The sequence below is a fragment of the Wyeomyia smithii genome, chromosome 1 (genome assembly GCF_029784165.1).
Source record: "Wyeomyia smithii strain HCP4-BCI-WySm-NY-G18 chromosome 1, ASM2978416v1, whole genome shotgun sequence".
Taxonomy (NCBI): domain Eukaryota; kingdom Metazoa; phylum Arthropoda; class Insecta; order Diptera; family Culicidae; genus Wyeomyia; species Wyeomyia smithii.
Window position 1 is genome coordinate 33,412,844 of NC_073694.1, and position 21,038 is coordinate 33,433,881.

Consider the following 21,038-nt stretch of genomic DNA (forward strand, 5'->3'; position numbering starts at 1 on the left):
GGATTTTTCAATCAGTGAATGGTATATACTTGATTTTGTTTGTAACTCTGATTGGTTTCACAAGGGACCTCAAAAAATTACTTAACTAATTAACACAGATTTAAATTTGTTATAAAAATATGTTGAAAATAAATGAAAATGGGGCAATAAAACATATTTTCATATATTTTAAATTTGGCTGAAACTTTACTCAGATAATTTTATGAGATAAAGATGTCATATTGTGCTAAAAGTTGTTTTTGAATCACTAATTTTTGAAAAGAGCTTATGCAAAAATTGTATTATAAATAACAGATATGTGCAGAGCCAGAACGGTTTGTTTGATCGGTGTGACGTCTTTGACAAGGTTGTAGATAATAGTTTTGTCCTTGCAAAAAAAGTACTCTAAAAAAAATATTTTCTTTTTTTGAAAATAAGTTAAAAGAAAAATTAAAAATTAATTAACTAAAAAAGCTCGTTTTTTGAAAATCCATTTTTTTATAAAAAATACAAAAGATTACTTAAGCAATGCAACCGGTCCGATCATGGAGAAATCAGGAAAAAAATTATGATGTTATGAAAAAAAAAAATTTTTTTTTTCACATGATAAATTTTTTTATGGAAAACAAAATTATTATCTACAATTTAGTCAAAGAGACTATGCCAATCGAACAAACCAGTTTGACTGTAAAAATATTTTAAATTTCCCATAGAGTGACCTATAAAATATGTATTTCTACAGCCAAAGCGGTTGAATGATTAGCTTTGGCATATCTTTGGCAAAGTTGTAGATAACAATTTTGTTCTTCCAAAAAAATATATGTTCCTTCAAAAAAAACTAAAAAAAATTTTTTTTTTCGAAAAATCATAACTATTTTTTTCTTGATTTCTCCATGAACGGACCGGTTGTATTGTTTAGGTAATCTTTTGTAGTTTTTATGAAAAATGGATTTTCAAAAAATGAGCTTTATTTGTGAGCTATTGCACACAATGGCATCTTTTGCGAATGACGTCTATGCAAATCGAAAATGGTCGATCAAATTTGTTGTCCGTTTCGTGTGGAATTGCCCTTCTGAGGGCTAAAACACGTTTGCGAAGCAGTGATAAATTTTCACAACTGCCATATTATAAAATGTGTGACCGCAGTTCTATTTATTCCAAGCGATAAAAAAGTGGCGTTTAAAATAGAATTGTTTCTCACTAAGGCTGATACAAATTTCGAATTCTTTTTATGTCCGAGGTTATCAAAGTTAGCAAAGGGGGTGGCAAAAATAAATAACACCGAGACGAAAAAAAGATACATCTTTGATCGAAGTTTGTGTGCAAGTTATGACGTTTGTAACTTGCACTCAAATAAATGTTGAAAATTAACACTTTATTATTATTATTATTTATTTCGCTTGCCGACGACACACTCGCTGTCAGTGGACTTTTTTGTTGCTAAACTAAGCATTTATGCTGTCGCAAAACCAATAAAATGAACGTAGGACTACGTCTAACCGCACTATATCGAGATACATTCTGAGGAAACTAAAAACCAAGATGTAACGTCGGAATGAAAGATTTCAAACGGTAATACTGATGTTACCATATGATGGATCACAGTAATCAATATGTCGTTGGATTGATAAAATGATGGACAATTTTGTGATTCTTCATTTATCATTGTTACTTAAATGTTAAATAGTGAAAATTGATGAAAAATTTCAAGGTCGTATTTTCACGAACAATGTACCAATCACATGCGAGCACGCCTGGCACAGACTTCATGAGTGGACACTGACTGCCTGCTATGACAACCTCTATATCAGTGCAAAAAAAAAAAAAAATTGACAGAATCTCCCCGTCCCAACAGGTCAACTAATATTTGCTTCTATGAACCTAGACTATTTTGATGTCTTGAAAGTGAAGTTTTTTCAGAAAGTTCGTAACAACCTCCTTTATCAGACAATTAAACGATCTGCCGTGAGAATGTTATTGAAACTGATGTCTTGAAGGAAAACATGCAGGCACAGGCAACAATACTGCACCGAGCGACGGTCGCTCGTCGTCAGTGCAGTAGCACTCAATTACCATTTGTGTGCAGTCAAGCCAAGTGGAAACAATGTAGGTGCGGCCGGGAATAAAATAATTCTGTACGCAAGAGTATATCACGATGTTGGATGTTGCATCCAATATGTGATTGCAACTGAACAGATTTTGACCACCAATGCTTTGATCGAACGACGAAGGTTGCCAAAGCTTGTGATACAATAATTAGCATATCATTGTATATTGTACATTGTGCATTGAACAGTAAATTAGTAAAAAGTTCAGTTGAAATCCACTTTTTCTAGTTCAGTTTCGCAGCTTACAACCAATCACGACCTCGCTTTATATAGCTGCACCAGATGTTTTCTCATTGTTTTAAAGTGCTTATTGTATTACTACCCCTGAACAGATTTCAAACACCGATGTCTTAATCGACAGGTAGAATATTGCGAAAGATTGTAATATAATGATTAAAATATCTTTTCAACAAAAGTTGTGTTAAAAATCGTGGACAATCTACTAATCAGAAGCTTGCTTCCCCGTTGCTCATTTCGTTTTGGTTGTCGTAACGAGTAGATGGCATTTGAACTGCAACCTATGCGAACAATCTGCGAGAAAAATGCATGTTTTTTCGCATAAAATGGCATAGCGTTTTTTTGGATCAATTACCATGGGCCTCTTTTCAAACATCAATCTTCAAAAAATTGACAGACTATTTTGTTGAAATTGTATCTCAATATATTGATTTGGGTTAAAATAACGAAAACGCGTTTTTCTCGTAATGATGGTATTGGTTGTTACGTCAACTATGTAAACAGGGGCAGTGTAGTTTTCGAGACTTCTGATTCATTTTATTTATTTATTTCGTCAAGCAAATGTAGACTACTGTTGTAATAATACAATTTTTTCTTGTATTCTATTCATTATTTCCAGTAGTTAGTCGTTTTTTGATTTGATTTCTGCCCATGGTGATGTCGATATGTTTGCAGTGCTGATTATAGTGACGCATCATGTTAGTTCTTTGAGAGTTTTCCGAAATTATTTTACGATTTCTTACGACGACTGGGTGCATAAATATTTAGTTGTGATAATAATTTAGTAGATTGCACGCGTTGAGAAATAATGTTATTGATAAAATAAAGCATTGAAAGTTCACGATATAAGGTCAAATTTCACCAAATTTCAACATTTGAAATTTGTGGAATTTTTAGCATCAATACACAAAAGTCGCATTTTACGCGGGGAATACGTGTCGCGTAAAAAGAAACCGCGTAAATTCCGGAATAGGTGTAAAAAACCACGTAAATTCCGGAATTCGTGTAACAAAAACCCGCCTAAATTCTGCAATCCGAGTGAAGAAAAACCGGAATCCGCGTAAGAAAAAATATCGCGTAAATTCCGGAATCCACGTAGATAAACCCGTAGATAGCTCTTTTTGAAATATCTAAAAAAAAATCAATAAATTTAATCAACTCTCAGGAAACTTGGTGTGTGAGATCTTCACTTCAGAGTTCACTTTCTTTGTGGGAGAAGTAAAATACGAAGTGCCCTGCCAGTCGATGCCATCCAGAGTGAGATAGGTCACGTCGTCGATCGCCAGCGCCACCTCGTGATTCGCCGGGAAAATCGACTTGACCATCTCATTCAGGAGTTGCCGTTGCGTCATTGTTTACAACTCTGAGACCAGCGGACGGAACTACCACTTACTAACATGTATGTCCAAGGCCGGTTTAAGGCTTGTGAGGGCCAGGGGTCCAAGTAACAAGTGCCATTTGAGTTGTCAAAATTTCAAAAAAGGAACATGTCCTACAGAAATCTAAGTTAAAGAAAGGTTATAGAAGGATTGTGTCAGTTCTGTTTGACTTTAATTTTTTTAATGTGTCACAAACTTTTTTTTGGTGTCGTTAGTCATTGGAATAAAGTGTGGGATTCAATTATGCAGCATGTATGGGTGAAACCCGGGGCGGAAAATTTTGGCGTCACCTTCAGACCCCTGGGTGTAATACCCGTAGGTTGCGGTCAAATGATCTTGCAATTAATAGGAGAAAGTATATAGAATTTTCGTGAGTGTCTCCTTTTAAGGATGACACGTATGGTAGTTGATTATTATTTTCATGAATGTCACCCTTCGCATGAACATGAAAATATTTTCATTGATGTTACAACCCCGGTTTAGGAGTCATCGGTTCCAAGTTTGAAAATAATTCGGAGAAGTTGAATTATTCCGATTATAAAATCAAAAAATGTAATGACTTTACAATTTTTTGAACGATGTAAAAAGTTCAAAAAGACCTAAAAAGATATTTTGAGAATACGAAAAATCATGAATTTAGGGTTTTATGTATAAATGTAAGATATGTTGTATCTAAAGAATTCTGAGAATAAAATAGTAAAGATCCCTATTGTGAATGTTGGATCTTTAGCTTTCTTATTCCGGATTAAGCTTTGGGAGTGCAACAATATAGAATTTAAGATCTCTTCATTTTCAGCAAGTTTTGCAACACTCACTTTGAATTTTGCAGCATGGAATAGGTAGATATCTAGTGTTTCTGATGCGTTACAAAGTTAAGGTCTTTAAACTTATTCAAACTTGTTCAGAAGGAATTAGTATCGTGTCGTATCTCAAGTTCTCTAATTTTTTGTGATAATTTGATTACATCTCTGAAGACAAAAACCTATGGTCAAAAGATTCCTCTTTTATCGATTTAGCGAACAATAACAGAAGAGCGAAGATGTACCACCCCCGCAAGGTTGACGCAGAGCTACATAAGGATATTTGTTACATTACTCGCATTTGTTGCATTCGAGAGTGATCGTAGTTGTTGAGTTCGAAGCGAAGTTCTCCTTTGAAATAATTTTTTGAATTATAAACGCTAAAACTACGATAGGCTATCTCGTATCAATATGGTTATTTCAAGATTTCTTTTATCAATAGTAGGTTTGGCACTCTTCTCAATAAGTGAGAAAAGCAGAGTGGAAAATCACCGTTTACTTCTTTTTCAACATAAGCGCCACCTGTAGCAACTTTTTGCCCTACGCTTTTATTTCTGTTTTGTGATGTGTTTCTGCTGCTCACAGAAAACCCAATACATTTACTATTACAGCACAGCACAGCTGAGCGAAACAAGAATGGTGAATCACTCTACAGAAAATACACAGAAGTACAACGCCGTGTGCAGGGTAGAGATGGGAAAAATGGTTCACTATAGTGAGCGGATCAGAAAGGTTCCGCTCACAAAGGTGAACTTTTTTAAACAGCTCACTCGCTCTTTTCTTTCAAACATATTTTTTGTTGACTATCAGTGTAGCTTATTATCAGACACCGCAAACCAGGCGCAAGGCCGCGCGCAAAACTACAATAGAACTCCCAGAAACAAGCTGCCACCGAATGTCTGCTCTGCTATGCATAACCTGCATATCCCTTCACCCATCCACCAGCCAGCCGCAAGAGTTCGAAAAAAATCAACTTGCCACAGTCCATACACAGGTACCTACACGGGTTGACTAACGCCGAGTACACACACGAATGGATGTGGAACGAAAAGAACGAAAGAACTGATTCACTGATCTTCTGTCAATCCGCTCGCAGGCTGACCAGAAGACTCAGTTCTTTGAAAGAGCGAAATCTTTCGCTCTCAAAAGAACTGAATCTTCCGATGGCTTTTCTGTTCAGCTCGCAGGTAATCCGCTCGCGATCAGAAGATTTCGATCTTTTAAAGAACTGACTTTCTGATCAGTTCGCGAGCGAATTACCTGCATAGATTCAAAAGATCAGTTCTTCCGCTCTTTTCGTCTCACTTCTTCATGTGCGTTCTTCCGTCGCTTTTGACGTAGGACTACGTCTTTGTTTTCTATTCTAGATTGCATTTTATAAAATTGAAAATGAAACTGGCAAATGTTGCGTCAGATTTCAAACGATTATAGCAAGCGAACGACTTAATGCATTTTAGTCATTTATATGTCGGTGGATAGATAAAATGTGTCACAATTGTTTGATTTAATGTTTAACATTGTTACTTTACTGCTTAGTGATGAAAAAAGGTGAAAAGTTCCAAGATCAAGCTTTTCCATACATTTTTCTTGCTATTCCTTTGTTTTCCGAGCACGGATAACAATAACATGGACGGAATAAATTCCACTGCCTACATATTCTGACTCAACAAAGTGTTTTGTTCCGTTTGACTTTCTCTAAGCTGCGTGGCCACGCCCTCATGGCAAAAATCTACCCTGAGCTCCATACATAAGACTGCGTGTAGAAAATTCAGCTTCAGTCTAGTGTGTCACACAATAGCGAGTGGAGTATAGCTGTTAGAGGTACGCGACATTAGGAAACGAGAGCTGCATACGAGTCAACTTCCAGGCACTGCGGAACATGTTACCTTCACTTCGCATACGGCAGCAACAGTTACCATCGTACGCTGCAGGATATTTTGCTGGCACAGCTATTGGAGGGCACAGCGGACAGCAAATTTTATTTTGCGCGACCAAGCCAAATATTCAATGCTACCGGTGGTGCGATCATCAGCGTTCTGTAGCACACATTTCGAGCTGAAGATTATGGAATTGGTTCGGTGTTATTTTGCAGAGCTGCAGAGATAAAATAATGTCAATCTGCCCCTTTTCGGTTATACTAAACCTTGTGAGGTGATTTCAAAGTTATCGCGAGTAGACTATATGTTGTATTTTTAACGTGCAAGTAAATCTCTCCCTCAAAAATAGTATGTCCAAAAACGCCCAAATACTAAAAAGTGCAATAACTCCTGTTAGACTTGATGAATTTTACTTCAAAAATTGTCAATAATTAGAGTCATCCCACTCTTCTCAACATCGCTAGAAAAAATATCTGAATATAGCGTTTCATAGAGCACTTCAGGAGCTTCAATTTCATATGCATAAGCCAAGTTTAATTTCACATGCATAAGTTAAGTGCACAAAATGGGGTAAAAAGGCCCTAGAAATTTTTTTTACAAAAAACCGTCAAAATCACTTCATTTCCTGCTAGACTTAGTAGATTTTGTTGAAAATTTGGATAATCACTCTACCTTGCTAAAACTTCATACTTTACTAGAAGATACGCCACTTGGGGTATAACGTTCCTTGAAGGATTTTTTTTTTCGAAAAATGCCGCCAAAATCACCAATACTACAAGTATTCGGGTTAGATTTGAGAGATTTTGCTGAAAATTATTGCTGATTATTACTCTAGTTGAATATAAGATTAAAAGCAAGGTGACGAAAGTGACAAATAAATATACATGACGAAAAAAAAATTTCTTGGAAAATATTTGGTGATTTTCGGGGTGATGTTCTCTCTACAGAAAAAGGTCCTTTGATTTCAAATTTGCTTTTAAATTTATTGTCATCGGTCCCATTCTTCGCACTCTTCGCTTTTTTCCAGAGTGTTGTCCAAAATTTATGGTACTCTGGTTGCTGTTGTATCAATAAAAATAAACCATCATTCAAATAAATTACGACTTCGAACACTAATGATCACAAATTTTTACTCATGATATTGTTTAACGTCCATCAAAGCACCATCTTCCTTTACGTTAAGTTTTGCCTGTATAAATTAGGGTAGCAGCGAAAATGTCAAATTTCTAAAATCGACCATTTACATTTTGTTCATTGGCCCCAAAAAATGATCTGTGCAAAATTTCAGCTCGATCGGACATTATTTAGGGGTGCCTAAAAGCGCTCAAAGTTGTGATTTTCCGACCTTTCGAAAAACGGCCAAGGGGGAGTACAGGATATTGGGAAAATCGATTTTTTTTCGATTCCAAATGTCTTAAAAATGTATAAAATGTCGAGATCTGGTGTTATCTCGATTAAAAAATAATTTAAAATTTTTTTTTACCGAAAATCGACCTTCTGGGACTTTCCGTCGTTTTCTGAGCAACCGGAGGCTTAATATGGAATATTTTCAAATGGGTTTCTTGGGACTCACAGCTCGGTCCAAACCAGAAACCATACTTTGAGCGCTTTTAGGCACCCCTAAATTTAATGTCTCTAGACGATATTAGTTTACTCAATTTTGATGATTGATTTTGGCCCTGTTTTTCCATGTTCAGTCGATTCAGCGAAAATTTTCTTCAAAAGTACGTTCTGCATGTCTACCGCAACAGAGCCATCTCTAATCGATTCAGCGAAAAATAACAGAAGGGTAGTGTGCAAAGTCAAAACCATAAGATTGACGTAGAACTACATGAAGTTGTTTGTTACATTATTAAGTTAATTTAACGAACAAAACTCAAATCCGATACTAGTCACTTCTAGTGTCCCCCAAGGCTTTCACTTAGGATCTCTTCTTTTCATCTTGTACGTTAAAGACATTTTCTCTATTTTTGAAAAACTATAAGTGCTAATTTATGCCGACGATATAAAGCTTTTTTGGGAATAAGCAATAAAGCAGACTTCAATGCATGCATTCCAGAATGAAATACGCTAAGGTTTTTACGCGGGGGATGCGTTCCAAATTTGTATGGGCCGCGTAAAAAATGACTTTTTTGAGTTGCAAATATAACAAAGAAAACCGTCCTAAAACGTTAAAACCTTGTTTGAATATGATAGTGGCCAATCTAGATACCAAAATTCAATATTTTAAATTTTTTATATTTACACCAAAAATTGTGATTTTTTTTGAAAACTGATATATGATCCCTTAGGGCCTAAAACGGAAAAAGTGATTGAAATGAGGTCGATATCTTGTACTGTTTTTGAGTAATGGAGGAAAGCGACCGCTTGAAAAGCGATCTTTTTGTATATATATTTTACACATGATGTAGAAAAAGATTACTAGAGCTAAATAAAAAAGAACGCAACTAAATATTATTCTGTCGCAAAAGAGCAATACAAAATATAAAAATATTATAAGAAAATCCATCTCTAGAAAATTATGAAAGGATTAGGGACTTAGGAATTGCCTCAGACTCTAAACCACAATAACCACAATAATAATAGTCTACAAATCTAATAACATGCTAGGATTGCCATTTAAACACTCTATATGGCCCATGTGTGATCGATACTGGAATACTACAGTATTGTATGGTCACCTTTGACTATCACACACGAAGAAAGGATAGAATTAGTGCAAAAGCAATTTCTATTGTATGCCCTTAGTTAATTAGACAGGACATAATTTGCTCTTTCATCGTATGATGCAAGTTGCATACGCATAATCATACAATCATTTCTTGGATTTCAAGATGGCGTCTGGAGTAGATTTCCGGTCTCTTGGTATCAACCTTAAGTTGCCACTTTGATTTCCAAAACTACATCTGGGGTCGATTCATGATGAAACCTCATTGAATCCAAAAATGGCCGACTTTGAGTCACCACTTCGAATTTTCAAAAGCACAAGACTCGGAAATACTCATTGCGAAAATTTTATTTTATGTTTGCTTCACCACAGTAAACATAAAATAGCATTTTCACAGGGAACGCATTAACTATTTCCGAGTCTTGTGCTTTTGAAAATTCGATGTGGTGACTCGAAGTCGGCCATTTTTGGATTCAATGAGGTTTCACCTTATAGCCTTTATGTATTATCTCGATTACGGAAATACTCATATTGGGTGTCATTTGATCATTAGCAGGCTGTTTTCCACCGGAAGTCACTATCCCAAATTTCAAAATCGCAAAAATACTAGAGGTTTCATGCACACTAGCACCATGCTGTGGTAGAGTTTCTAGCTAACTTTGGAAGTGGTCGGATTAACGAAATAAATTAAGTTCAAAATACTCAAACTGAACTTCGAATCAAAATATGCTCCAACTAACCCTTCGTCTCCTTAACATGCAGATCGAACCTTTTGGATTTCGGTTTATGTAGTGTTTGGACCCGCAACTCATATTTTTTCCAAAAGGATAGTTTTTATCTTACATTTTTGGAATTATTGGCTTTTGTAATTTACATAACAGAAATGGAAGATTTCCTGATAATTAGGCGTTTTTTAATTTTCAGGTTAACAATTATTCACAAATTTTAATTCACAGGATTTATCGTACAAAATAATTATTGACAGCGGATCTTAAAACTTTAAAAAATTTGAACATAGAAATAATTTCAACTTCTTAAGAATTGAGTATATTAAAACTAGAGAATTCAAGTTATTTGTTTTAAATATCTTCAGTAGTAAATATTGCGATTCTAATATGTTATTCATGAACTTCCCTTACATCTGAGGATTAAGAGAATATAGGATTGGAGCATAAACTAATGATTTTATGATATCGCTTGTTGCGTTAAAAAATCTATTTTCTTCTAGACTAATCGCATTTAACGAAACCTTTTCTCGCTTTCAAATAGCAAACACTCCCAGAACTCCCCGGAACAGCACACATCGTCAAAGAATTAGGCAATTTACCCGGAATGGCTACGTTCACAAAAAGGTTAGCCATCATGATGATGACCTCAGTCAGCTGGGTATTGGCGTCAAACATTTCCAACCGATCGAGCGCACGTACGCACCTTTCTAATGATTAATTCATCGGAATGACATTTCGATTCGGCAGACGAAACGTCACTGGCGGTGAAAAAAAAAATCGTATGGAAGTACTGATTCGTATCTACTAGAACCCCGGAATGTGTGGCACGTTCCAAAAGCCCTAAATGCTAGCGGGTGTTTGTCATTCCTCACACCGGCGGCACCTACCACTGATTCTATAAAAAAAAACCGAGGAGAGCTGACACGAACGGCGAAATTGAGTTCAAGGAAAAACTGTTTTTCCCTCGAAACGTATTCCGTCTGATTGGGTTCGTGGTCGCTTAGGTAAATCGTTTGCCTCGGAGAGCAACGTTTTTAATGAAATCTGATAACGGTTTATTCGGTGTTACCTGCTGGAAATCGCGGTTCGCCGATGGCGGCTGAGAATAAACAAGACACTAAATCGATGGATATTGTTGTTTTTTACCTGGCTTGGGGTAAGCTCAGCCTGTGCCTCATAAATGATGCTATCGAAAATACCTTTTCCATGGGACAAAAAAAATCAACTTGTTTCGTTTAATTCCATACCTAGTGGAAACGCGGTAGAACAGACGGAAAACAACTCTAACGATCTCCCGTGGTGTCATTCCAGACCACGCCGGTTCATGGTCAACTAAATTACCGTATAGTATTCAGCATTCCACTTTAATGGCCCTGGCTCTTACCACCACTAACCTTAGCTCAGTGACAAGGCCCCTGCATGTGTGTGTGTGTGCCGCGACATGCGACAGCAATCGTACCGGTCAACCGCATTTTAGCACGATTTTTCCCCGAGACAGGAAACTAATGTGCGAGTGATTAAAGCTGGCTTGGCTTCGTTGTCCCGTGACCGGCGGAAGTTTCATTTGATTGGGTTAGCTTAATATCGGGGGTCTACGTTTAATGTGTGGGATTGTGAGTGGGAGAACAGAAACAAGCTCTTTTCATGTTGTGATGTAGATTGGCGGTTGCACTTTTTGCTGGTAGATTTCATTCTCATCGGTGGTAATACAAATTATGTGCATCATAAACATACTCGAGTGCGTATTATTGTTGTTACTGTTGATATTTTTTTAAGTATCGGTAATTTGGCATATAGACAAGGTTCTCTAAAATAATTGTTTTATTTGATATTTATTTCCTCAATTAATTGTTTTTCTTTCTTTCTATTGCAGTCTCGCCCTTCGGTTCAAGGAAACGACATAACGTGAACAGCGTTCAACTTTGATCCAATCTAAAAATGATGACAAAGTGACTGGTAGCCTACTCCGAAAAAGAAAACCACAGTTCGCGGTTTTCGCGGTGCGAAGCAGGTGAAAATAAGTGTTAAGTGTATGTAATATTTTTCATCCCGAACGGAAACCTCGTGGGCAAACATGAAACCAACGGTGGTTCTGTTCACGATCGGTTGCATCGTGCTGGGTGCTTCCTTCGCGGAGAGTCAAAATGGGGCCAACAGTGACCCGGCACCCGGACGGTCTCCGGGTCCGCCCGGGATGCAACAGTTGCCCGATACCGAACACGGTGAACCGGTGGACGAATTGGCACCGACGTTTATTCTGACGCGCGATATCGAAGCCGAAAATCGGTCACCGCTGACGTCGAATGACGTTCTGGATGCACCGGATGTCGACGAAGGTGAGCTGGACGGTGGTGATCCAGAACCGTTCGTAGGTGACGTCAGCAGTGAATCGTCCAGTGTGGCTGCGGCGTCCGCCGAACGAGACACGGAAACGGATCCCGTCAACAGTCCGTGCTCTCGTAGTGTTGAGGATTATTTGAAACCTGCAGACGAAATAGTGATGGTGGCTGCAGGTGAAGAAAGTCTGCACATTGACGTCATCCATGACGTGTTCGATGCTGCTAATGGGATTGTGCCGGGAGTTGTCTATCGAGGTAAGTACCAGTCGCCCTTCAGGATAACCTTAACCTTTATTGATACTGTACGAAATTCATGTGGCAGGTAAAATTGATTACCACAGCAGCTAGCTAGTAAATGGGTTGGTTGAGTTGAGTTGTGTAGCGATTGAACGGTCAAACTATTGCACGAAAGCATCTTGTTATGTCTAGCTAGAGTCATCAAAAAAAAAAAAAAAAAAAAAAAACAAACAAACAAACCCACTGGCAGTCTCTGTACACAACATATTCTGTTGATCGATTCAATTTTCATATGTCAATAATTAATTTTTCATGGGGCCTCTCACACAGAATAATGTCCTTTCAGTAGCGGAACGACACAAATAAATTATTCAGTATCAACGCAATCTGGTTGTGTGGAGTGGCAGAACGAACTTCTCGTATCGAATTTTCGTGTTGATAGTACGATCATCCGGCCGGTAATGTCGAATGATGAAGAAATATTATCCTTAATAAATTACCGTGAGCCAGTTCCCAGATTCATTATTTGAAACCAACATGTCTATTAATGCTTGTTGTGACGCTACTGTTTTAGTGGGCCATTTGGGGTACCCCGATGGCAAAAACAAACCACATTCGAGCAACATGTCCTTTCGGTTGGCCATTTCTTGTTTGCCATTAATTTCACTTTATGTGTTTATGGTAATGAAGCGATAAAACGAGTGAACATTTCAGTGTATTTGCTAGCCTGGAGTTTTTCGTATGAGTTTTTAATTATTTGCTAAATATTTGCTATTGCTTTTGCTAAATATTTGCTTGGTACTGATGATAAAACAATATTAATGATAACAAAACATGACTAAGTCATACGTTGGATCCAAATGACGTTGAGTCTTTATATACAACAATTCCGTGCAAAAAGACCTTTCACAATTTTTTTTTCCTATCATACTTTAATCCACTGTAGTTGTTCTCTATAAAAACTTATCGACCAGTATTTTTTTTTGTTTAACTTTCGAGTGACACTTTCAGGGTTGCCCAGAAAATAATTTTTTTTTCAAAGTTCTTAATTTCCAAAAAAAAATCAATTCTCTAGCCTAATCTCCTAGGAATCTTCCTACCAGAAGATTCCTAATCTTCTGGTATAAAAGTAAAGGTAAATTAAATTAGATGTAAATAATGGAATCGCATTGAAATCAAAATATTCACAAATATAAAAAAATTAAGAATTCCAGAGCTACCAAATTCTAAACTTTTCAATATTCACAGCAATTTATTATATTCACTAAATAAAAGTTTGCTCCTTGGAAATTCCAGTATCCTGCTTAAATACCTTTCAAAAAGTATTTTCAAACAGTTGAATGCCTGTTCTCTAGATTAATCACATATGTGCATATGTGCATATGTGCAGTCGGTTCAACCAAATTATTCCATTTTCGAACATAGTGCTTCGAAAGGTCTTCTTGATAATCCATAGTTGAAGATGTCTGCGGCTTGCTCGGTAGGCCCACAAAGAACCTCGAAAATTCCACCCGGTATCTTCTCGCGGAAGAAGTTATAACATGCTTCATTCTCCAGGGTATTCTACTGTCAAATTAATTCACAGTAAGCTTCCGTTGAAGACGACACTACAATGTTCTGCTTCCGGGGCCTTAAACTTGGAATGTGTTACCGGATATAGATCGGTAGTCTTCCAGGTTTTTGCCCCAGTCTGCTGAAAAATTTACACCTGTACTGATATCTGGTCTCGATGATAGTATTAGCTACATTGGACAATGGATCAGCTCTTCATAGGGTTGCTAGGGTTCGCGGTATCAACTTTTCCACGACTCCATTCTTCGACTCCAGAAGGAATACCACCATATGAAGTGGCTATAGTCGTCAATGGACGTCAAGTTCCACGTTTCCGTTGTTCTCTAATCAACGGACCAAAAAAAAATTGCATTGCAGATCAGGTATATAAAGCAACTCCTTGATGATGGACAGATGATTCTCCCTGGACCGTTCCGGCTGACTTGAAACATAATTCAAAATCAAATCATAATCACTTGTTGCACTAATGAAATTCTGAAGTTTCAAAAAACATCTCTTATTACTACAATGAAATTATAAAGATACACGCGACAGCTAAAGTTGCATAGTTGCTTCAAAAAACATTACACCAACAACGTAATTCGCTATGTGAGGTTTGTTGTTAACCTTCACTGGATAGATCTAATGGGCGGAGCATATAAGTTACCAACGTGATGCTTGCGAGGTACACAAAACAAACACTTACTTATTTACCTAGCAGGCTAGAGCCGGGGTGACTCGTGCTGTATCAAGAAGTCGTCTCCGTTCCACTCGGTCCTGGGCTGTATGGCGCCATGCTCCCAGGCGTCTTATCATTCGAAGGTCACTTTCAATCTGATCAACCCATCGTGTACGCTGTGCTCCTCTGTTTCTGGTGCGGGAGGGGTTACTGAAGAGAGTCGTTTCAACCGGGTTGTCGTCCGGCATCCTTGCGACGTGTCCGGCCCATCGCAATCTGTTAACTTTGATCAGATGTGCAATGGGGGTCTCTCCTAGCAGCGCGTGCAGCTCATGGTTTATGCGTCTACGCCATTCTCCGTCTTCAGTCTGTACTCCACCGTAGATGGTTCGCAGCACCTTCTATTCGAAAACTCCAAGGGCGTTGAGGTGAGCCCATAGAGGACTATCGGTCTAATTAGTGTTTTGTACAGCTTCAACTTTGTACGGCGGCGCACTAGATTGGATCTAATTGTCTTACGAAGTGCAAAGTAGGCACGATTTCCCGCTTGAATGCGTCTTCGGATCTCTTGCGTGTGTTGTTGTCAGCGGTCACCAGCGATCCTAAGTACACGAACTCGTCTACCACCTCAAGCTCGTCGCCGTCTACATTGTTCTCCTTGGAGCCTCTCACCTCCATACACTTAGTTTTCGACGCATTGATCAGCAGTCCAATACGCTTAGCTTTCGCTTTTAGTCTGGTGTAGGTTTCCTCCACCGTCGCAAAGTTGCGTGCGATGATGTCGAAGTCATCAGCGAAGCTGAACCCGTTTCGTGAAAATCGTACCACTCGTGTCGATGCCCGCTCTTCGTATAACACGCTCGAGGGCGATGTCAAAAAGCAAACAAGAGAGTCCATCACCTTGTCTCAATCCTCGGCATGACTCGAAGGGACTCGAGAGCTTCCCCGAGACACGCACGTGACACACCAAACGGTTCATGGTAGCCTTGATCAGCCGCGTCAGTTTATCCGGGAAGATATCCTCGTTCTCGTGCATGATCTGCCATAGCTGTTCTCGATCAACTGTATCATAGGCTGCCTTGAAGTCGATAAAAATGTGATGCGTGGACACGTTGTACTAACGACATTTTTGCAAAATCTGTCGGATTGAAAAAAAATGGTTCGTGGTTGCGCGGGCTCCCATGAAACCCGCCTGGTACTGCCCCACAAACCTCCTTGTTAAAGGTGTTAGACGTTGGAATAGAACTAGATAAAGAGTATTTAATATGCAGCGTTGATAAGCGTAATGCCACGATAAACGCAGCACCCCAGCTTGTCACCCTTCTTATAGATGGGGCAGACGACTCCCTCCATCCACTCTTCCGGCAGTTTTTCCTCTTCCCAGATCTTGGAAATGACCTAGTGCAGTGCTCTAGCAAGTGTTACTTTACCATGTTTATAGAACTCGCCCGGCAGGCCGTCTTTGCCGGTGGCTTTGTTGTTCTTCAGCCATCCAATCTCCCGCTGAATTTCGTGGAGGTCGGGGGCTAATACCCGGTCATCTACTGCTGGCACTCCCAGGTCCGTTCCAGTTCCGCTTCTGTTTGTTGCATCGCGATTCAGCTATCCATCGAAGTGCTGCTTCCACCTGTCGACCACCTCGCTATCGTTCGTGATGAGATAACCTTCCGGGTCTCCTACGAAAGGCAGAAAATCGAAAGGCAGATTCACGAAAGGCAGAATCACGAAAAGCAGAATTACGAAAGGCAGAATATTTCATAAGGCAGAATAACGAATGGCAGAATCACAAAGAGCACGAATGGCAGAATCAAAATTTGGTCTATTTTCTTTTTAACAACACACACTCGCGGCCTTTGGCCGCTCTATTGTCCAAATGTATGCTGTCCTTACTCGCTACCGCTCGTTCGGACTTAACTAAGGGAAAGAAAACCTGTTTGAATAATCCTAGAAAACCAGTAGATTAGTTGTTTGTATGCGAGAGGCCGCCGCTTCCGACGGCGGGTCGGCGGCCGGCTCGGACCGCGGAAACCACGGCGGCTTTGTGCCGCCTCGGTTCCTTGCCCTCGATGATGCGTCTTCGCCGCATGAATTGTTTTATGTTAATTATAATCAACAAGCCGTTGAGACTAGTGTAAGTAATACCTACCATCGAAAAATTACTCCCCGCGATGCCGTGAGACTCTTCAGGATCTGAGCCAAACCAGTTTGCGCGTCTCGGATCTAATAATTAGGCTTTATCTGCACCTCTCATAAAAACTGGTCATCGCTGTGTGACCAGTTATTTTGTCTGGTTACCAAATAATATTAAATAATAAATGTAGAGTAGCAGCTTTGATACCGTGACCAGCATTCGCACCAATTTACCATCACGCACTTGGCTATCGTAAGTCAGGTTCTGCTACCAGTGATTCTGCCTTTCGTGCCCTTCGAAATTCTGCCTTTTGAAATATTCTGCCTTGTGTGTACGGTCATAGAGTTCTGCCTTTCATGATTCTGCCTTTCGTGATTCTGCCTTCTGTGGCGAACCCTAACCTTCCATATCCTTGCAAAAGTCGGCTCGCGGCACATAGCCTTCACGGGATTGGTTAACCTTTTCGTAGAACTTTCGCGTCTCATTAGCAGTGAACAGCTCTTCTAGCTCTTCATGGTCACGATTCTCTTGCTGGCGCTTTTTACGTCTCAGGATCGTGGTCATGTCATTCCTTGCCCGTCTGTACTTGACTAGGTTCTCTCTCGTCCTTACCCTCGGGTATTTTACCCAGGCCTGGTTTTTCTCTGTCACCGCTGCCTGGCATTCCCCATCATACCAGTCATTTCTGCCACTCGGCGCCTCTGTTCCTAGTGTCGTTGTCGCGGATTCCCTGATGGCCGTGCGGATCATGGTACAGCCATCCTTGAGAGAAGCTGCGCCGAGCTACTCTGCCGTGGGTAGTGCCGCTTCAAGCTGTTGCGCTTAGACTTCGGCAGCTTGCGGGTTCCGTAGCTGCTTGATGTTGAGCCGCGGGGATCGGCTCTGTCGTGACTGGTAGACAGTCGACAGTTTTGAGCGCATACAAACCGCTACTAAGTAGTGGTCCGAGTCAATGACCGCACTTCGATAGGTGCGTATATTGGTGATGTCCAAGAAAAACTGCCCCTCGATGAGCACATGGTCAATTTGGTTCGTTGTTTGTTGGCCAGGTGATTTCCAAGTGGCACACAACAATACATTAAGTTTCGGCTTGGCAGTTTTTCATCTCAGTATTTAGAGCGAAGTTATTGTCAGTGTCCAGATTTGGCCACATTTTGGATACTGGGTTCACCGTAGAGTTGCGCGAGCTCATGGTTCGTTCTCCGTCTCCTCACTCCGTTCTCCTGCACACCGCCATAGATGATTCTTAGTACCCGTCGTCCGAAAACTCCAAGTACCCGCAGGTCCTCTTCAAGTATTGTCCACGTCTCTAATAAGCGTTTTGTACAAGGTGTACTCTGCGCGGAAACCTAACGCCCAGTTACACACACGGCCTAATGACGCCTCCTCCATACGGAATAGAAGGCGCGAGGGTGATCACGCCTTCTAACGTTTGCGGTGAAAATATGGACTTTTTTCAGATGGACTTTTTTCAAACAGATAATTTAATTGGATAAATTTTCCACGCCCTTTCCAGCGGCCTTAGAAGCGGCCTTCCGGAAGTTAACTGGAACATTCGCCATGGCGGACGAGAACATGCGTGTAGGCATGGTTTTAAGCTCTTTCTTCGTTTTTTTTTATTAATTCCTCCTCCGCTTTCGTGACAAAATTGTTGGAGTAGATCTTGCGCTTCAAGTTTGCCCAGAAATTCTCGGATTCGCCGACTTCGGTACCACATCGATATTCAGCCGCTCCATCTTCTCCAACGATTGCTTCGAGTAGTGGGCTGACGCCAAATCTGGCCAGAACACCGTGTCTTCGCCTTTATGGTATTTCTTGATGAACGACGTAACTTCTGGCAGGCACTTCGTACTATAAATTTCCCCGTTAACGGCCAATCCAGAGGAAAAAGAGCGCGGCTGTGATATACGCTTCTCGCTGATTGTCAGCCACAGCAGCACCTTCTTGGAGAACATGGTGTGTGAAATAAATTTCACCTCGGAGCTCACTTCCTTCGTGAGAGAAGTGAAATACGAAGTACCCTGCCAGTCGTTGCCATCCAGGGTGAGATAGGTCTCGTCGTCCATCACCACTGCCACGTCGCGATTTGCCAAGACCATGCGACTTGACCATCTTATTCAACCGCTGTCGCTGCGTCATTGCCGGCAGCTCCGAGACCAGTTGACGGGACTGCCGCTTCCTGACATATATGTCCATGTTCTCCAGATACTTTTTCACTGTTTTATCGCATGCACCAACCTCCCGACCAAGTGCACGCAGCTATTTAGCCACTTTTCCCTCGGTCTTCTTCTTCAGCATCCTTTGAAGTTTCTTGTCGCTCAGTGTCGTTGGTCGTCCGGAACCGGGCTTTTATTCGATGCTTTGATCGTTGTCCAATAGTGTCAATATGTTGTAGATGCCGGAACGGGCATACCCGGCGTCCTCAAAGTGCCGCACGTTGTCCGTTTTTGACGCGGCGGGGTACCGTTCTTTAAACGCACACACTTCTGAACGGAGTAGCTTCACTTTTTTCGCCATCACAGTTAGAGTTTGACTGATAGAGCTGTCAAATTTTTTTTTTGCTTACTCATGGGTTACTACGATCAGAGTAGGCAGTGTGACTTTGCACTCGTATCCAAGTGAGTTTTAGAACTCGCTTGCACATTTAATTTCGGTTTGCACGTAAACCCTACTAACAGTGCAGTACACTTGAGATAAATCTAGTTTGAATCCTGCACAACAACAATTGCATAAAAATCGAATTGCGATGAAACTCGCGCCGCGTCTGCTGCAATAGTTTGTAGCATTGTCCTTTGAAAGCATGAATTCGATCTGGAAATAAAACTCATCGCGTTACATCATCGCTTGCATCGTTGAATAAATCGTGCACTGCATGCATTGCACGCATTTAAACTCAATCGATCAGAGTGTGCGGTGCAAAAAAACTCAAACTATCGAGAGGAGGCAGGTTCAAGTTGAATTCAAATCTGGAGAAGTGTTACTCAGTTCAACTTTGCACGAGTTCATGCGATTAATGATGCATGAATAGTTTCATCAGTGCGATTAAAGGTAAATCCATGAAAAATCGCATGGTGGTCCCCGTGGTTCTGTGGTTAGCGATGTCGGTCGGCTAAGTCTCCCATACGGTTGTGATATCGAATTCGATTCCCGATCAGGTCGAGGAACTTTTCAGGCTGGAAATTTTCTCGACTCAGCACTGGGGCACGGTGTATCGTTGTACTTATCCTAAAACATGCAAAATGTGCCAAAAACAATATCGATAACGAATTCTCTCAACTAATCTAGTTGATCGAGACCGCATTAGCCTCCAGGCTAGCTTGCGATATTGTTTTTTTTTTCATGAAAAATCGGCCATTTTTGTCTATTTTTTTCACCGCAAACGTTATTTTGTATGGTGAAGGCGTCATTACGCAGTGTGTGTAACTGGGCCTTTAGACGCTTCGACCGTAATTTTTTGTGGAGCCTACTAGTCTCACGGTTGGTATCATTGTTCTAAGTCACCATTGAGCCAAGGTACACCAACTCATCGACTACCTCAAACTCACAACACGCGTGCTTGCCGTGTTCAGCCCCACCCTCTAGCATGTACTTCGTTTTAGACCTATTTATCATCAGTCTAATTTTCTCTACTTCACATTTTAGTCTTGTGTACTGATCTGCCACCGCCTCAAATGTTCTGCCGACAGTGTCCACGTCATCCGCAAAGCAAATTAATTGACCGAGTTTAGCGAAGATCATCTTCACCTTTTAGCGCAATATTAAACAGCAGGCAGCAAGGACCATTACCTTGTCGAAGTCCCTCGTGGGATCCGAATTGGTCAAGTATTCTCCATAGTTCTTCACGATTAATCGTGTCATAAGCGGCTTTGAAATCGATGAAGAGATGATGCGTAGGGACTCTGTTTTCGTAGCATTTTTGGGGGAACTGCCGCAGAGTAAAGATCTGAACTGTTGTGGACCGACCCTCCATGAAGGCCTGGTAACTTCCCACGAATCTGTTGGTTAGTGGTGACAGTCGTAGGAAATTTTGTTGGGATAGCATTTTGAACGCGGCATTCAGTATAGTTATCCCACGGTAGTTTTCGTAAATCAGCTTGTAGATGGGGTAAACAACCCCATCCTTCAACTCCACCAGTTGGCATTCCGTTTCCCAGATCTTAACAATCAGCCAATGCAGACAACTGGTCAACTTGCCCGGGCCCATCTTGAGAAGTTTCGCTCCGATACCGTCCTTTCCAGCTGCCTTGTTGTTCTTAGGCCGCTGGATGACATCATTAACTTCACCACACTACAACTACACATTTCTATCGCTTGCTGCACCGACA

The 21,038-nt window shown here is 40.3% G+C and overlaps 1 protein-coding gene across 7 annotated transcripts in view; it reads left to right on the forward strand.

The window, feature by feature from the left end:
- The window catches only part of LOC129718573 (uncharacterized), a 310,807-nt gene that overhangs the window by 56,530 nt on the left and 233,239 nt on the right, over positions 1 to 21,038 (forward strand). For all 7 annotated transcript variants that reach the window (XR_008726972.1, XM_055669465.1, XM_055669469.1 and 4 more), the window contains exon 2: positions 11,650 to 12,370. Coding sequence is in view for 6 of the 7 variants with exons in the window: in XM_055669465.1 (XP_055525440.1) it covers positions 11,851 to 12,370 (520 nt within the window). In the remaining variant the exon portion in view is untranslated. The remainder of the gene's footprint in view (positions 1 to 11,649; positions 12,371 to 21,038) is intronic.